This window comes from Falco peregrinus, chromosome W (assembly GCF_023634155.1).
Source record: "Falco peregrinus isolate bFalPer1 chromosome W, bFalPer1.pri, whole genome shotgun sequence".
Classification (NCBI taxonomy): domain Eukaryota; kingdom Metazoa; phylum Chordata; class Aves; order Falconiformes; family Falconidae; genus Falco; species Falco peregrinus.
The window spans coordinates 11784454-11799232 of NC_073743.1; the positions used below are offsets into that span (position 1 = coordinate 11784454).

General features: G+C 35.5%; 1 protein-coding gene across 9 annotated transcripts in view; it reads left to right on the top strand.

Annotated features, from left to right (window-relative positions):
* Nucleotides 1–14779, top strand: part of LOC129783123 (nipped-B-like protein) — a 167614-nt gene that overhangs the window by 102789 nt on the left and 50046 nt on the right. For 8 of the 9 annotated variants that reach the window (XM_055792867.1, XM_055792863.1, XM_055792864.1 and 5 more), the window contains one exon: nt 876–2435. The exons of the other annotated variant lie outside the window; for it this stretch is intronic. In XM_055792867.1, the coding sequence (XP_055648842.1) occupies nt 876–2435 (1560 nt within the window). The remainder of the gene's footprint in view (nt 1–875; nt 2436–14779) is intronic. 9 annotated transcript variants of the gene reach the window in all.

The window sequence follows — 14779 nt, forward strand, 5'->3', positions numbered from 1 at the left end:
TATACTCTTTTTGATATTTCCATGTGCTTCTTGTTTCTATGAATTCTACCAAATTACAGGGTGTGTGGTTGGCTCACTTTTTATTTTTCTGTATTCTACTCTTAATGATTTTTTTTTTCAATGTAAACTGAAAGGGTTATTGCAGACTCTTGACACTACATAAAATTATCACTGAACCTTTTATTTCATCCATGAAAAGCATTATGGTTGCAAAGGGAAAATACTCAAGCTTTTAAGTGTGCAGTGGCCCCCCACTTAATATATATGTGTTATGGTATAGACTCCAACTCTTGATATAGTCCTTGTTTCAAATAGAAGCATGGAGTGTTGGAGTTATTTTAATCATTGTTGTTCCTGTGTTCCCTGGCTACAATATGTGTGAAGTTCAACTGATGCACTGAACCAAGTAAGGGAGAACCTTTGTCTTAATCATTGCAGATCCTTGCTTAGTTCATGTATAATGAAGCAGGCTGAATCTGCAGAAGAGAATCTGTATAGTAGTATTCCTCAAAACTTCCTTCAAGTGTAAATTGGTTTGGGTGGGGTTTTTTTTTCTGGTTGTTATGTATTGCAGCTGCTTTAATAGATGGTTCTCTTGGGAATGTTAATAGGACTTTGATTTCATATGTTTTTTAGGGTATTTTTTAATGATTAATTGGCACATGTGGTAGACTGACAATGAATGATAGTCTGAATACATTAAAAAGTATTAGTTAGAGAAGCTCTATTCTTTTAAATTCAGTGAGTTTTGTTGTGTGTGCACATACATGCTGAGGAGGATTAATTGGTCAGGGTGGAGGGCAATGGACATTTTTGCTTGGACATTTACCTGTTTTTATATATAGCATTTGTGATTTTTCTCTTTTAATTTGCAGATAAGCCTCTGAAGAAGCGAAAACAAGAAAACAAACCACAGGAGGCTGGAGGTGCTACTGGAGGAAATAGATCAGCTTCTCAGGAGACAGGTTCTACAGGAAATGGGGCGAGGCCAGCGTTGATGGTTAGTATTGATCTGCAGCAAGCAGGAAGAGCAGACTCTCAGGCAACAGTAACTCAGGATTTGGACACCATCAAAAAACCTGAAGAAATTAAGCAATATAACGATGGGTTTGTGTGTGTTTCCCAAGAAGACACTGTTAGAGTTCTTAAATTTAAACCTGAAAACCATCCTGAGATTTTTAGGAAAACATCAGACTTTGAGGGTCAAAAGACAGATATCCAGCAAAATGAAAACAGACCAATGGAATTTCAGCAAAATGTGAGCAGGCGGTTGGAAAGTAAACACAATGAGAACAAACAGCTAGAAGCTAAACATGAAAGCAGACAAATGGAAGTGAAACACAATGAGGACAGACAGACAGAATCAAAACAAAATGAGAGCAGGCAAACGGAGATGAAACAAAATGAGGGAAAACAAAATACTGGCAAGCAGGAAATAAGGCAGAAGCCAGAAATGCCAAAACAGAAGAGTGAAGGCAGGCCTGAAACACCAAAACAGAAGAGTGAAGGCAGGCCTGAAACACCAAAACAGAAGAGTGAAGGCAGGCCTGAAATGCTGAAACATAGACATGATAACAGGAGGGACTTGAGTAAGCCATTGTCAGATAAGAAAATTGAAATATCTAGGCATAAACTAGATGTGAAATCTGATCCTTCAAGGATAAAATCTGAAAGTAGATCTGATCCAACAAAACAAAGGCCTGATGGGCGTTCAGTTTCTGATACGCTGAGGCGTGACCATGATAGCCTTAAACAAAGACCCGAGGACAGGGAGGAGTTGGAGAGATACAGAGGAGATCCATCCAAGATTAGAAGGCCTGAATATTTGAGATCCTCAACCAAAACTGAACATGATTCTAAACATGGTATTAAATCTGATGGTTCAAAAATGGAGAAATTTGAAAGGAAACATAGACATGAGTCTGGTGAATCAAGGGAAAGGTTTTCTTCTGGGGATCAGAAATCAAGACCTGACAGCCCTCGCATTAAACAGGAAAGTAAAGGAGACTCTAGTAAATCAAGACCTGATAAACCTGGGTTTAAATCATCCAACAGCAAGGATGAACGAAGGACAGATGGTAATAAGAGTAAAGTAGACAGTAATAAAGTACATGCTGACAATAAAGCAGAGTTTCCCAGTTATTTGTTGGGGGCAAGATCTGGTGCGTTGAAACATTTTGTCATTCCAAAAATCAAGCGTGATAAAGATGGCAATGTCACTCAGGAGTCAAGGAAAACTGAATTGAAAGGTGAACAGAAGGGCAAAGTAGAGAAGATTGGGCTAGTTGAAGATCTAAATAAAGGAGCTAAGCCTGTAGTTGTCCTTCAAAAGCTTTCATTGGATGATGTGCAGAAATTTATTAAGGATAGAGAAGAGAAATCAAGGGTCTCTTGTTTTAAACCTAACAAGAACAAGTCATCCAAATCTAATAAAGGTAAGATTTTTTTTTTAATGTTAATTGCATTATATCTTGTATGCTCCTGTTCTTTTAGATTTGCTACTCCTGTGGTTAGAAATTAAATGCAAATGTTTAATAGTTAGCTTATATGTTTCCTTATATGGTTATTTTGGGGAATAAAGTGAAACTTGTCTATGGGATTGTTGTTATTGGAAATATTGCTACAGTGTAACTGAAATGATTTTACTCCAATGCAAGTTCCTAATGTGGGAATGCTTAAATAGTCTTAAGCTGTACTTCAACTACATTAGTTTAATCTGGTAATTTATCTTGTTAAACATAACTGCTATATGAGTGATTCAAACTGGTTTAAGTGTGTCTGTATATGGACTGGTACTACTGTAAATGAATCATTGTAGCTGGAGTGGTGGGAAATACTATGTATACAAGCCCTAAGATTCTTTTATATTTTTAATTGGAAATGAAATGTGTTTTTTCCAAGGGATGTTTTGACATGATGAAATAAGGCAGTTATAAAGTCCCATCTACCTCTTACACTATAAATACAACTCTGTTGGGAAGCCTCCACACTTTAGGCTGTGTGACAATAGGCTTACAAAAAGGTTCTGTCTTTAGGAGAATTCAGATATTGTTGTCTCCATGTGGAAAGAGGAAATGAACTGGTAAACAATGGGCTGGTATTTTCAAATTAGTAATACGAACAGGAAATTATTCAGAATAGTTTGTAGGTTTGATATTGATTGATTGTCACTTCTGCAGATTTAACGCTTTTTCTAGAAATTGCTTTTCTTGGTGCTATAATTTTGGCTTCTTTGGTTTCAGACTGAAGTAGATAATTTCACATTGTGAAATCAATGTTACTGACTGTTCAGGGTTCCTTTTTTAATGTTTAGCATTTAAATTTCTTACATAGTTATGTTTATAGAGCTGTCATGTCTCAAAAATAGACAAAGTGGCAGGGGAGAGGATTTCAGCTGTATACAGGATTATTTATGAATGCAGTTCCAGGTATGTCATCGCTGGTGAAATCAAGATTAAAGTGTTTTCTTACAAAGCTGATCTAATAAGAAATGATGTAGAAATCATCTTTGTGAATATATAATTATGTTTATGTGCATGTGTACAGAGTTGATATCTGTATAACAAATTTATTGTGCTGTCTCTTTTCTATCTGCTAACCTGATTGTATTGACTCTTAAAGACTTAATTCAGGATGACTAATGCTTATTTGTAAGCTATTAGCCTCCTTGTTAAATATCCTTTTTTATCCTGGAAATATGAACATTTCCCCTCTCCTTTTTTGAGGTTCACAACAGGCAAAATTTCCATTTCTATCAATAATAGGTATCTAGAGTAGGACATAAAATTATGACATCTTTGCTGTCAGCTCACTCTAAAGATTTCAGATGAAACTTCTATGTCCTTGATAGGGAATGCTGAAAACTTTCTGATGGAATTCAGCTCTAGTCTCAAAAGGATAGCCTTTGAATTCACACGATTCTATGTGCAGAAAATTAGCAATTTTTAGAGCCCTGAGAGCCATATACGGTGCATGTATGCTTTCTAAAATGTTTCTGAAGTAGACTTTTTTGTAGTCTGTATTGTATTTGGTTATTTATATAGTATATTTTAGTAACGTGTAAAGGTTTTAATGACACTTATCTGATTGGCATGACTCTAGTAGCTGTCACACAAGCAGTGCATTAATTTTAAAGTCGGTTTATAACTTTTCTGCAATGTTTTTGTGTATTTTGTGTTTTCTGAAATCATATGTATCTTACATATTCTAAAATAACTTGGGACATATTTTCCAGGAGAAAAAATATGTTTGAATCTGATATCAGTCTCTTTGCTATTGTATCTAGAATAAGATTCTTATAACAATACCAGAAATAAGTTTTGTGGAAAGAATAGCATTGCAACTATGTTTCTCTTACAAATCAAGTTTTGAGTGTTCATCCAGGCACGTTTCAGAGAAAGTGTCTTTGAACTTTGGATTTTTCATGTGTATTTTTAGTTTTACATCCTTTTCTCCAACTTCCTGATAACCTGCCTCCTAGGATATTTTATGCTAAATAGTTAGGCGAACTCCAGTATTTTAAAAGGCTCATAATTCATAAAGATATCTCTTTATAAGCAAAAGTCTATTTTTCAACAACTGACTAATAATAGAAAATATTCATGTCATTTCCACAGTGTCCTCACTCCAATTGAGAGAAATAGCATTCACTGCTTTACTCTGTGCCAATTTTAGTTATAAACATTTTCATACACTAGGAGATGTAATTTTTATAAACATTCTTTTAGTTCATCCTATCTTTCTTAATAGATTGTAGCAAATCTTTTCTGGTGTTGCCTTTTAGCATCATTATTCCACTACTTCTTGCATCCCTCTTATTCCATGTAGCTTAGTATATTTTGCTTTATCTTTCCTTCTTTTACCTCCTTGTATTTCTTGTCCTTTGCTTTTCCTTTCTCATACATCCCTCTCCCAAGAAAATGTCCTGGGTTTGTCACATACAACATCATTGCTGTGACTTATCTGAAATCCAGTTTAAAATAGGATTAGTTCAACTAGTTCAAAACACCATTTAGATAGTCATTCTGTCTTAAGGCACTAATGCCCATTCATTATGGGCTCAGTAAAATTGACTTGTTTTAAGCTAAAAATAATGTTATGTATACTGAAAGTCTATACAACTTTTTACATTGTTTCAGTAAACTTTAAATTTTAAAATCATACCTTTATTGTACACGTGGATAAGCCTTGCATTGTACTGTAAAAAAACCCAAAATAACATTTTAATCAAACTTTATGGATAGGTTTGAAATTTTGTTAAGCTATTATATGAACGAGGTAGCCATAGTATGCAATTAAGATTGAACCATCCCAACAGTCCCTTTTGGCATTAACAAAGAAGAAGCAACGTTTTTCTCTCTCCTGATCCTTGAACATTTTTCTGAAAGATACACTCTAGCTCAGAGGAAATTTATGGAAGGTTATTTTCATAGTATTTTTGTTAAGGGATCTTATGGTGAAATTTTGTGGCCTTTTTTGTCCAGGTCAGAATGAATTGTAAAACTTTTTTCTTCTGGTTCTAACATCTGTGAATGCCTTTTATTCTGGTTTTAATGCCACTGTATGTTGTTAGGGAATCCATGAAGCTTTTCCCTTCGAGTCTGTGCCTGCTATGAGGAGGTCATGTTTGCTATCCTTTTTTTTTTCTTTTTTTCAGAGCTTCAGTGAATACCTTCTCTGCTGCTTCTTATAACTATACTGATCAGCTATGTTGAGATGGGAGCTGTTACCAGTTTTACAGTTACTGCATTCTGAACAAGACAAATTTTACTTTGTTAAAGTATGAAACAGATATGAGTAATGAGAGAAACTGTAACTGTCTGTGTTAAGGAGATGTCTGAGGTCATTTATAATATATTTGAAGAATTGGTTTTCCAAAATAAGCACCACACACATAATGCAGATTTTAGTTCTAGGACAAATGAGTGCATGTTTTTTAAGTCTTGCACAGAAACACCTTTTGGGTCTTCAAATATCTCCTAAAAAGACTTTATTGTTTAAAAAAAAAGTAGTGGTAATTTCACTGCAGAATCTAATGCCGAATGCTACTCCTTCATTGTATAATTGTTATTATAGGATTTCATTATCTGTACAACACAACTTTAAACACAGGCTTTCATTGCTCACTACAAGTCTTTCTAAATATACTGTGTTCTATGCTGCTGTGATCTGAAATTTGAGTGAAGATTTGCCATTTCTTCAAAGGTCCTCTTCATATTTTTACAGGTGCAACTAAAAAATTTACTGCTGCTTAATCATCTTTTTGTGTGGTAGAGTTAAAACAATGCTTCTAAGTTTTTCTGTGTTCTATGCTTGTGTGTTTGGTTTTTAATTCCAGATGACTTTCAGAGCCTATAACTGTAATTTGTAGTCAGTGGTAGGTTGTAGCAATGTAAAATTCCATGGCATTTGTGTAACATGATGGTCTATCTTTGAGTTCTAGCACTGCTGGAAACAGTATCACTTGTGAAGCAGAGTAATCAATTAGGTTCTCATCTTCTAGGTAAGAGTGACGAGAAAGGGTGTATTCCAGGGTGAAAAGCTGTATTCACATTGTGTTGGCTCAGTGAACCAGCTTCTGATGCTTCTCACAGTCTTCTGGGCAGCAGAGCTACTCACCAATACTTTTTTGGTACAGCTGAAAACTGTAGACAAAACGGTAGTATAAATTTTAAGCATATATTTAAATTCTTCATGTATAGGACTTCTACAAAGACAAAATTGGCAAACCTTTGAGAAAAATAGCTTATGGATATTAACTCATCAAGAAAACTTTAAGAGTTCAGCTCAAATTTATTTCCGAAATAACAATCTATTGATGCTGAAACAGACATACTGTTGTACTCACTGAAATCAGTGGGGCAAGCAGCTGTGCTGCAAGGAAATAACTGGAGTAAAAGCATATTTCCTTTGGACAGGAAAAGACTGCAACTCAGCTTGCTTATTACAGATTGTGCTTTTGAAAAGATACCAATGTGAAAGTCTGTAATTCCACAAATCTGAAATTTGGAATCACTGTCTTAGAGTTCCTGGTAGCAACTGCATTTGCGTGTGGGAAGGTCAGAGTAATAACCCACTAAACATCTTGCATGTGCATGCACTGCCAGATGGATCAAGCATGTTATAACTTTCTCTGAAGTTCTCTAGTAAATTAAGCCACATTTCAGAGTAGTAAAGGATATATTTCATGGTTTACAGCAAGGAGTTTATTGTGGTGGTTCTCAGCTGAAATCTTTAAAGCTTCTCTTAAACTGAATTTAACTGAATTTGTAGAAAAAACATCACTTTCATGAGAATTCTACAATCTTCCTGGTTTTCCTCTTTTCTTACTTATTAGTGACTACCTCTTTTCAACTTAGTCTAGAAGTGGAGCTGGCTGTCCCTTGTGGCGTTAGAAGTATTTAAAGATATGTTGGATTTGCAGAGGATTCATTTTAATATACACTTTGTCCATTTAGCCCTAATTATTTTTTTTCTCCTTTCTGGACTGAACAGGTTCATAGTTTGAAAAATATTCCAGGCATTGTTTAGTCAAAAGCCAAAACCAAACTGTATACAACCAGTTAAATCCAGTAATCTAGGAAGATCTCGGTTCTCTAGCATGGATTGTTCCTACTTGCAAGGATATATTATTTTTTTTTAGGCATGGTGTGTATGTCCTATCCCAAAAAGTATGTTGGGATGTGTGTGGACATTGTATGTATTCTCAGGGGCCTTAGTTTTTGGTGTTAGTTTTTCAGAAGTAGATGTTGGATAAGCTGCTATTAGTAGACATCAGGAATTCAGCAGTTGCACACTGGTGTCCTTTCTTGTGTTGATCTGTTACCAGTACAATAGGAGACGTTTACGGCACACTGCTTTGCCCCAAAGCTGCTTGAGTTATTTCCTATTTTTTTCTTTGCTACTAAGGTAAATATTTTTATTCTCTTTCTCACAGTTGTTCTTAAGTCTTCTCTGGATAATAAGAGTGAACTTTACGCGTTCCACATCTAGTTCTTAGCAGCAACAATAAACTTGATCAAATCTACTAGTTTAATTGTACTTTGGTTAATCTGAAGTATGCTTTGTCTGTTTGCAAATTTAGGAGTGCATCGTTTAATTACTTCAGTTTTGAAAAATTACTTTGGCACGTGTAAGTGATAGAAATGTATTACCTAATTTTTCAGAGCAATTTGTTGAAAGTCTGAAACTGCCTTTGGTTCGTGGGCTTGGATGCTTGATCAGTTTCCTCTTGTTTGTGGGAAAGGCTAAAGCTATTTTGCATAAATGATTTTTGTTGACAGTGCATTGCAATATGTAAAAATGTGGGCCAGCAATTTGTCTGACATTACAATATGCAATGCAGACCTGTTCATGTGTCTAAGTATCTAAATATGGATGTTATTTCTTGGCTTATGTGCAGTAATATGTGATCAAAAATTTTGGTTTTAATTTTCTTCTATACAAAGGGTAAATTTGGCAGAATACAAATAGGGGAAAGCCTCATGTTTGCTTCTGATAAATGAACTTTTCTGTTGCTTGACATTTTTAACTGGTTTAGGTGACTTTTTGTATAAGAAAATTTAAACTATTTACTTGAAATTTGTGATTTATTTTTGCTCCGTAGAAATATTACCAATGAACATAAAAGGATGAGACCTTTTTTATTCTTCAAATTACTGAACTGTTGTTTGCATCAAATAAAAGTTCCTTAAATATACTTACTGTTTAATTATCTTCTGAGCAACTTTCCTGTAGTATTTTATACTAAAAGCTAAAATATCAGCATTTTTTTGTTCTTGTTGTTAATGTAATTAAGTTACTTTGAAGAAGCAAAACAAGAGTAGCTTCATGTGATATTTTCAGTGGTAAAGGCTGAGAATCTTTCCATTATAGAGCAAGGTAAAAGCAGATCTTGATGTGCCTATAGTCATAAATCAGATATCAATCATAGTATTTCTTTTGCTTGTTTTCTGAAAAGATCGTGGTTGTATTGATTATATAGGAGTTTTTCTTTTATAAGAAGAAAAAATTGAGGTTTAATTTGATTATATTTAATGAAGGTCTTTTTTCTTATGTGAGGCCCCATGGCTCAGTTTTTAAATTAATCAGAATACATGGCTGGGAAAATACATCAGTCATAAATTTCAGGTTCCAAACAATATTAACAGAAAATTACATGCTGTGTTTTGCAACTGTACAAAACACCTTACCTTTTTAATACAGTAAACTGAGTTGGCTTAAATTTCAATGCATATGTTCAAAAGCAATGAATGAGAGTGAAATCCAAAAGCAGTCCCCTGACACTGATTCATAAGTGAGATTCTTTGTGCAGCACTGCATTTATTTTAATTGCCAATCTTAATCTTGCTTCATTTTACTCTAAGTACTGCTATATTTTTTGTGAAGTATCTTGCAAAACTAGACAGCTCTATCCTTTCATAGATTTTTATAAAGACGAAGTCAGTGAATAGCAATAAGGAATAAAATAATTTGTGGCTATAGTTGCTGCAACAATCGGATAGCTTGAGGGAATCATTGATACTGATGTAATGTAAGTTCTCATGCTTCTTGGCATCTTTGGAAAGTGTGCATTGGGTATATTCCTTGCTTCTCTGTCTGGATCCTTTGGGGTGCTCTTTGGAAATCTCTTCCCTCTGTCAAAAAATGTTTCTTGCTTCTAAGAGTATTTTCTGCTATTCTAAAATATTTTTTGAATCTCTGCTGCTTAGCTGTGGGCAATGATGACCTGTTACATCATGGAATTATTCAGTTGCTGTATCCAGGTTCTTCTCTGACCCACCAACCTGGCTGGGTCCCATTTCTCAAGGCCAGAACTAAGGACTGGAATATAACCAGGGAGCCTGAACCTTTCCTTTTGTTTAGCCCGAGGCCAAGAGCCTTGCCTTTATGCCAGTAATGAGGTAGATGAGGAAAAATGATTTTGAAAGATGTGTTTAAGCAGATTCTATGGAACAATATAGGGCATACTTCTTCCTAACACTACTTCTCTCCCTTCTGCCAAATACATTGCAGCAGAGAATCCTGTGGATGCAGTGGTGAGCAGATCTTGGTCTCCTGCCCTTTCAGGCATGTGTGTGAGCTGAGCTCAGGAGTTATCCCTTTATGGATGTAGTCAAAAGGTGAGGCCAAGGGGCTCAATAGGGAGTTATATCCTGTTTATAGGATGTAGCTGTATACCCTTCCACAAGCTTTAAGGCAGAGAGTGGAAGAGGAAAAAGGAAAGCCACTGAAGTAAATGGATGACTACTCAAATTATTTTCATCAGTATTCATCTTGATGGTGTGTTTTTCAGCTGATGATATGGTATTGAGATAAAGTGGAACTTCTGTCTTATGAGCAGATGTACTTGCCTCATACCTTAAATTCAGTTTTGAAGAAAGGATTGTGATTTCTCTGTCTTTCCCCTTCCATTCTTAAAACTCTCCAGAGCACAGAATTATTTGGAGGAGTGTGATGCTGGTGGGCAAGGGGACTGATCACCAAGAACTTGGATATAAAGAACATACTGGAGCATTTTAAGGAAGAGTACAGTGGAAAGGATATAATTAAATTTGCACATTAAAGGATAGCTGAAAATTTTCAGCTTTAACTGTGTCCTGGTTTCAGCTGGGATAGAACTAATTTTCTTCTTAGTAGCTAGTACAGTGCTGTGTTTGGGATTTGGTGTGAGAACAATGTTGATAGGACACTGATGGTTTTAGTTGTTGCTGGATGATGTTTATACTAAGTCAAGACTTTTCAGTTCCTTGGGCCCTACCAGCAAGAGGCCTGGAGGGGCACAGGAAATTGGGAGGGGACACGGCCAGGACAGGTGACCCAAGCTAGCCAAAGAGGTATTCCATACCATATGACGTCATGCTGAGTATATAAACTGGGGGAAGAAGGAGGAAGGGGGGACATTTGGCATTATGGCATTTGTCTTCCCGAGTAACCGTTATGCGTGATGGAGCCCTGCTCTCCTGGGGATGGCTGAACACCTGCCTGCCCATGGGAAGTGCTGAATGAATTCTTTCCTTTGCTTTGCTTTGCTTGCGTGTGCAGCTTTTGCTTTACCTATTAAACTGTCTATTCCAACCCTCGAGTTTTCTCACTTTTACTCTTCTGATCCTCTCCCCCATCTCACCAGGGGGGAGTGAGCAAGTGATTGCGTGGTGCTTGGTTGCCAGCCAGGGTTAAACCACGACAAACCAGTAAGCTGTTCATCAGTCACAGGTAGTCATGTGGCCCGTTGCACTGTAGTGCCTGAGCGCTATACTGTAACAGAACTTAACTGTTTTAAAAGGGTGTTTATTTTCCAAGCATCTTTATAAAGTAGGGAAGTACTTCTATTCCCTCTTTTTTTCTTTTAGTTCTTAATCTGAAATAGAACCTTATCTGCATGAGTGGTTGTAGTAGAATTAAGCTGTGAGTCTGTGCTGTTGTACTTACAATGACATGGCTATCCAACAACAAGAAAAGGCACTCTTGTTACGGAGTGTGTATTTTATTTGATTTATCACAAAGTTTGAATGTTGTTTGAGCTAATTCAGAAAGAAACTGCTTTCCTTCCTGTATATATGTCTGACACAGGAGGTTTTATCAGTGTAGTTATAGCAGTGACCCAACATTACTTGAGAAAGCTAGACAGTAAGCTCGTGATACATAAGGGAGGTAGACCTGAAACCACTGGAACATCCTCTATCAAATGCTCAGAGAGGACATATAAGGAAGGTGAGCTTGGCCTCTGTAGAATAACAGTAAGACTGGATATGCTAGTCATCAGCAAAATAAGAAGAGTCCAGTAGGCAGTTAATTTCTTCTGTGTTTAAAAAGGAGTGAGGGAGGAGGGCAAAATTGAGCTGTAATCTGTTAAGTTTTTAAATTTAATGTCAAAATGAATATGTGTGGCAATTCATTAGTGTAGAAGTTCTAGAATATGGGGAGTGGCTAAACTTAAATTTCTAAACACTGAGAAATGCAAAGTTAAGATTCATATCCCTACTCCAAACAAGTGGTGCTGTTCTCTCTTAGACCCTTGTGTGTTCTTTTCTATGTCTTGATATTTGGAAAAAGTTGCATTTTAAAATATAGGGTGTATAGAGAGATTACTAGTATGAAATTGCATTAACTGCAGTTTTGCTTATTACAAAGTATTAGCACACAGAAATGGAAAAGACAATATTTATGGGAGGCTAATTTATGCAAAAGACTTCATTAACATAAACCTTAGTTTTGAAAAGAACTTCAGGGCAGTTTTTCTTCAAGCACTTGTTCATTTGTTGCTATAGATGTATATGCAAACAGGCCATTTTGATGTCATGAGTATTTTAAAGTAACCATATAAGCAAACTGATATGGATTGTTTCCACTGTATTAAATGTCTCTTACAGTTATGGAAGTAGCAAATTGGAGTTCAGGTTTCTAAACATTTTTGAATCTTGATGGCTTGTTAGTTAATAGAAAATTACACCAAAATGTAAACCATACATCTGTTTTCCATAGTTTGAAAAGTAAAGATAAATCATTGCTGAGAAGATAACAGAGTTTATTAGTGTTGGCTTTGATTTTATGGCAGGAACAGCCTCTCTGATCTTGGAAAGCTGACCTAAGCGTCAGCAAGCATCATCCCCTTTTCCATAGCTGCTTGTTTGAAGTTACCATATCAAGCCTGGTGAAACTAATTTGAGCACACTGTTGTGTCAAAATATAGTTGTGCTGTCCATATTGAATGGATCTAATAAAAGTCCATAATGATGTTACATTTTTTGGTGGGTTTTTTTTTATGTTCAAGCTCTCTTGAAGGTATTCTGGTGATGGATGCATCTGCCTGAATCAGGGAGATCTATTTGACCTGCAGATTCAAGGCAAAGTAATTTTTGGATCCTTCTAAAGATTAGATTTGTGTAAATATTAGCTAAAGGCTGTTCTACAAACTTGAAACCACCTGTCAAGTTATGCACAAAAAGTGATGCTGAACTTTGAATCAGATCTGTGCCTTGCCATTCTTTTTCTTTTAAGCCATACGTGAAGAAGGGAAATACTATATCCACTAGGCATTTGTAGAACTCTTTCTACTATACATGGCAAAACCCTTTGAAAAGCTTTCCAGATTAAAATAGAATATGGGAGGAGGTTTACAGACTAATTCATTTCTGACTAAGATTCTCTGGCTGTTTTTTAATTGTATTGTCAAGAATTACTTGGTGAGAAACAAGTATCTTGATGGTCAGTGGATATTCAGTAACAGCTGAAGATTCTTGAATATCTTCTCTAAGAAACCTTTTGGTAACGGCAATCAAACAAAACCAAGCATATGTTCTTCCTCCAGCAAGCAACTAGTAAGTCATGAACAGCATTGCATAAGTTTGGAAAAGCACTGAAGAAGTGGTTGTTCATGTATGCAGTTCTTCAAGATGTATTGTTGAAAAATTGTTCTTACAGCTACTCTGTGACTCACCCTTCAGTTTCACTAATGTGGAGTTTATCAGCATTGTAATTCCTTACAGTGGAACAAAGATTTGGTTATGATGGCACTTTTCTTGTGATGTCTTTTTGTTTGTTTTAATAGTTGTGGCAGCTTTGAGAATATGTGTAAGTGATGTCTGAAGAACACTGACGCCTATAGTCCATTTCAGGCATATTGTATATGCTGATCACATGCATTGCAAAAAAAATTGAGTTATTCTGTTGACAAGGACAGTTTTTCAGAAAGTTTGATTTGCTATGGCAATCTTATTAACTTGTGGAGTAATTTTTTAGTAAGGTTACTTTCTCCTTTGCTATTTAAAAATCCATGCAAACTAGAATCGAACGTAACTGATTCAAGTGGAAGCAGGAAAGTAGGTACCAGGTCTTAGTAAACTTATCAAAGAAATTGAAAAATTGAAGGTGATCTTACCTGGTTTTGTAGATGCTTTCAAATGTTTTTGTGTTCTGTATTTTTTAAGCATTTTTGAAAACTATCCTGTAAACTGAAAACGCATTAGTATAGGGTTTGTAACCTAATGTTTGTTGCCATGTTGACTGGATTCTTATGGTGAACTGGATTCTCTTAAGTATTTCTTTACTACCCTGAAAAAATAAATAGTACATTTATTATAAAATATGGAGCTATAAAAAAGGAATTTAGTAAGATGTTTCTAGTGAAGATTGGGTTGCTCTGACTCAACATAAGTAATAAAGTAAAAGAAATATTAACAAGCTCTTGAATAGAGTCTCACAGTATATAATATCCTTGAAATTCTTCAGAAAGGATGGGGAGTCCTTTTCCATGTATATCAGAATTGTTCATACATGTGCAGTCATGCTTAACTCCTTTGTACGGCATGAGTAAAACTCTTTAATTTGGTTATTTACAGTCCTCAGCAGTTAAGGAAACTGGGCATGCAGCAGACTTGTTCCAGGGAACAATGTGACAGAAACAGAAACTTTATGGATGGCTTATAGAGCACTTTACAATAATTCTATTTGTTCTCTTTTCTGCTATTCCCTTCTTGAATAAAGAAAGCTTTTCATATTCTCTAATAAAAGAAAAAGAGGGAAGCTTATACTGTCATCTGAAATATCTATAACAGGAGAGAGTGCAGTTTAAGTATTAGTTGAATTTAGCATTGGAGAACATAGAAAACTTGGAATTTTTGAGAAGGAAATAGTCATTTATCCAAATATTTCAAGTACTTAAATTATTAGTTTTTCATTTATGTCTAATTAACACTATGGTAATTAACTTATTTTTAATGATTGAGTAGTGTTCTACCCAAGGAACAAAATCAATAAGGAAAGCAAGAATAGATATTCC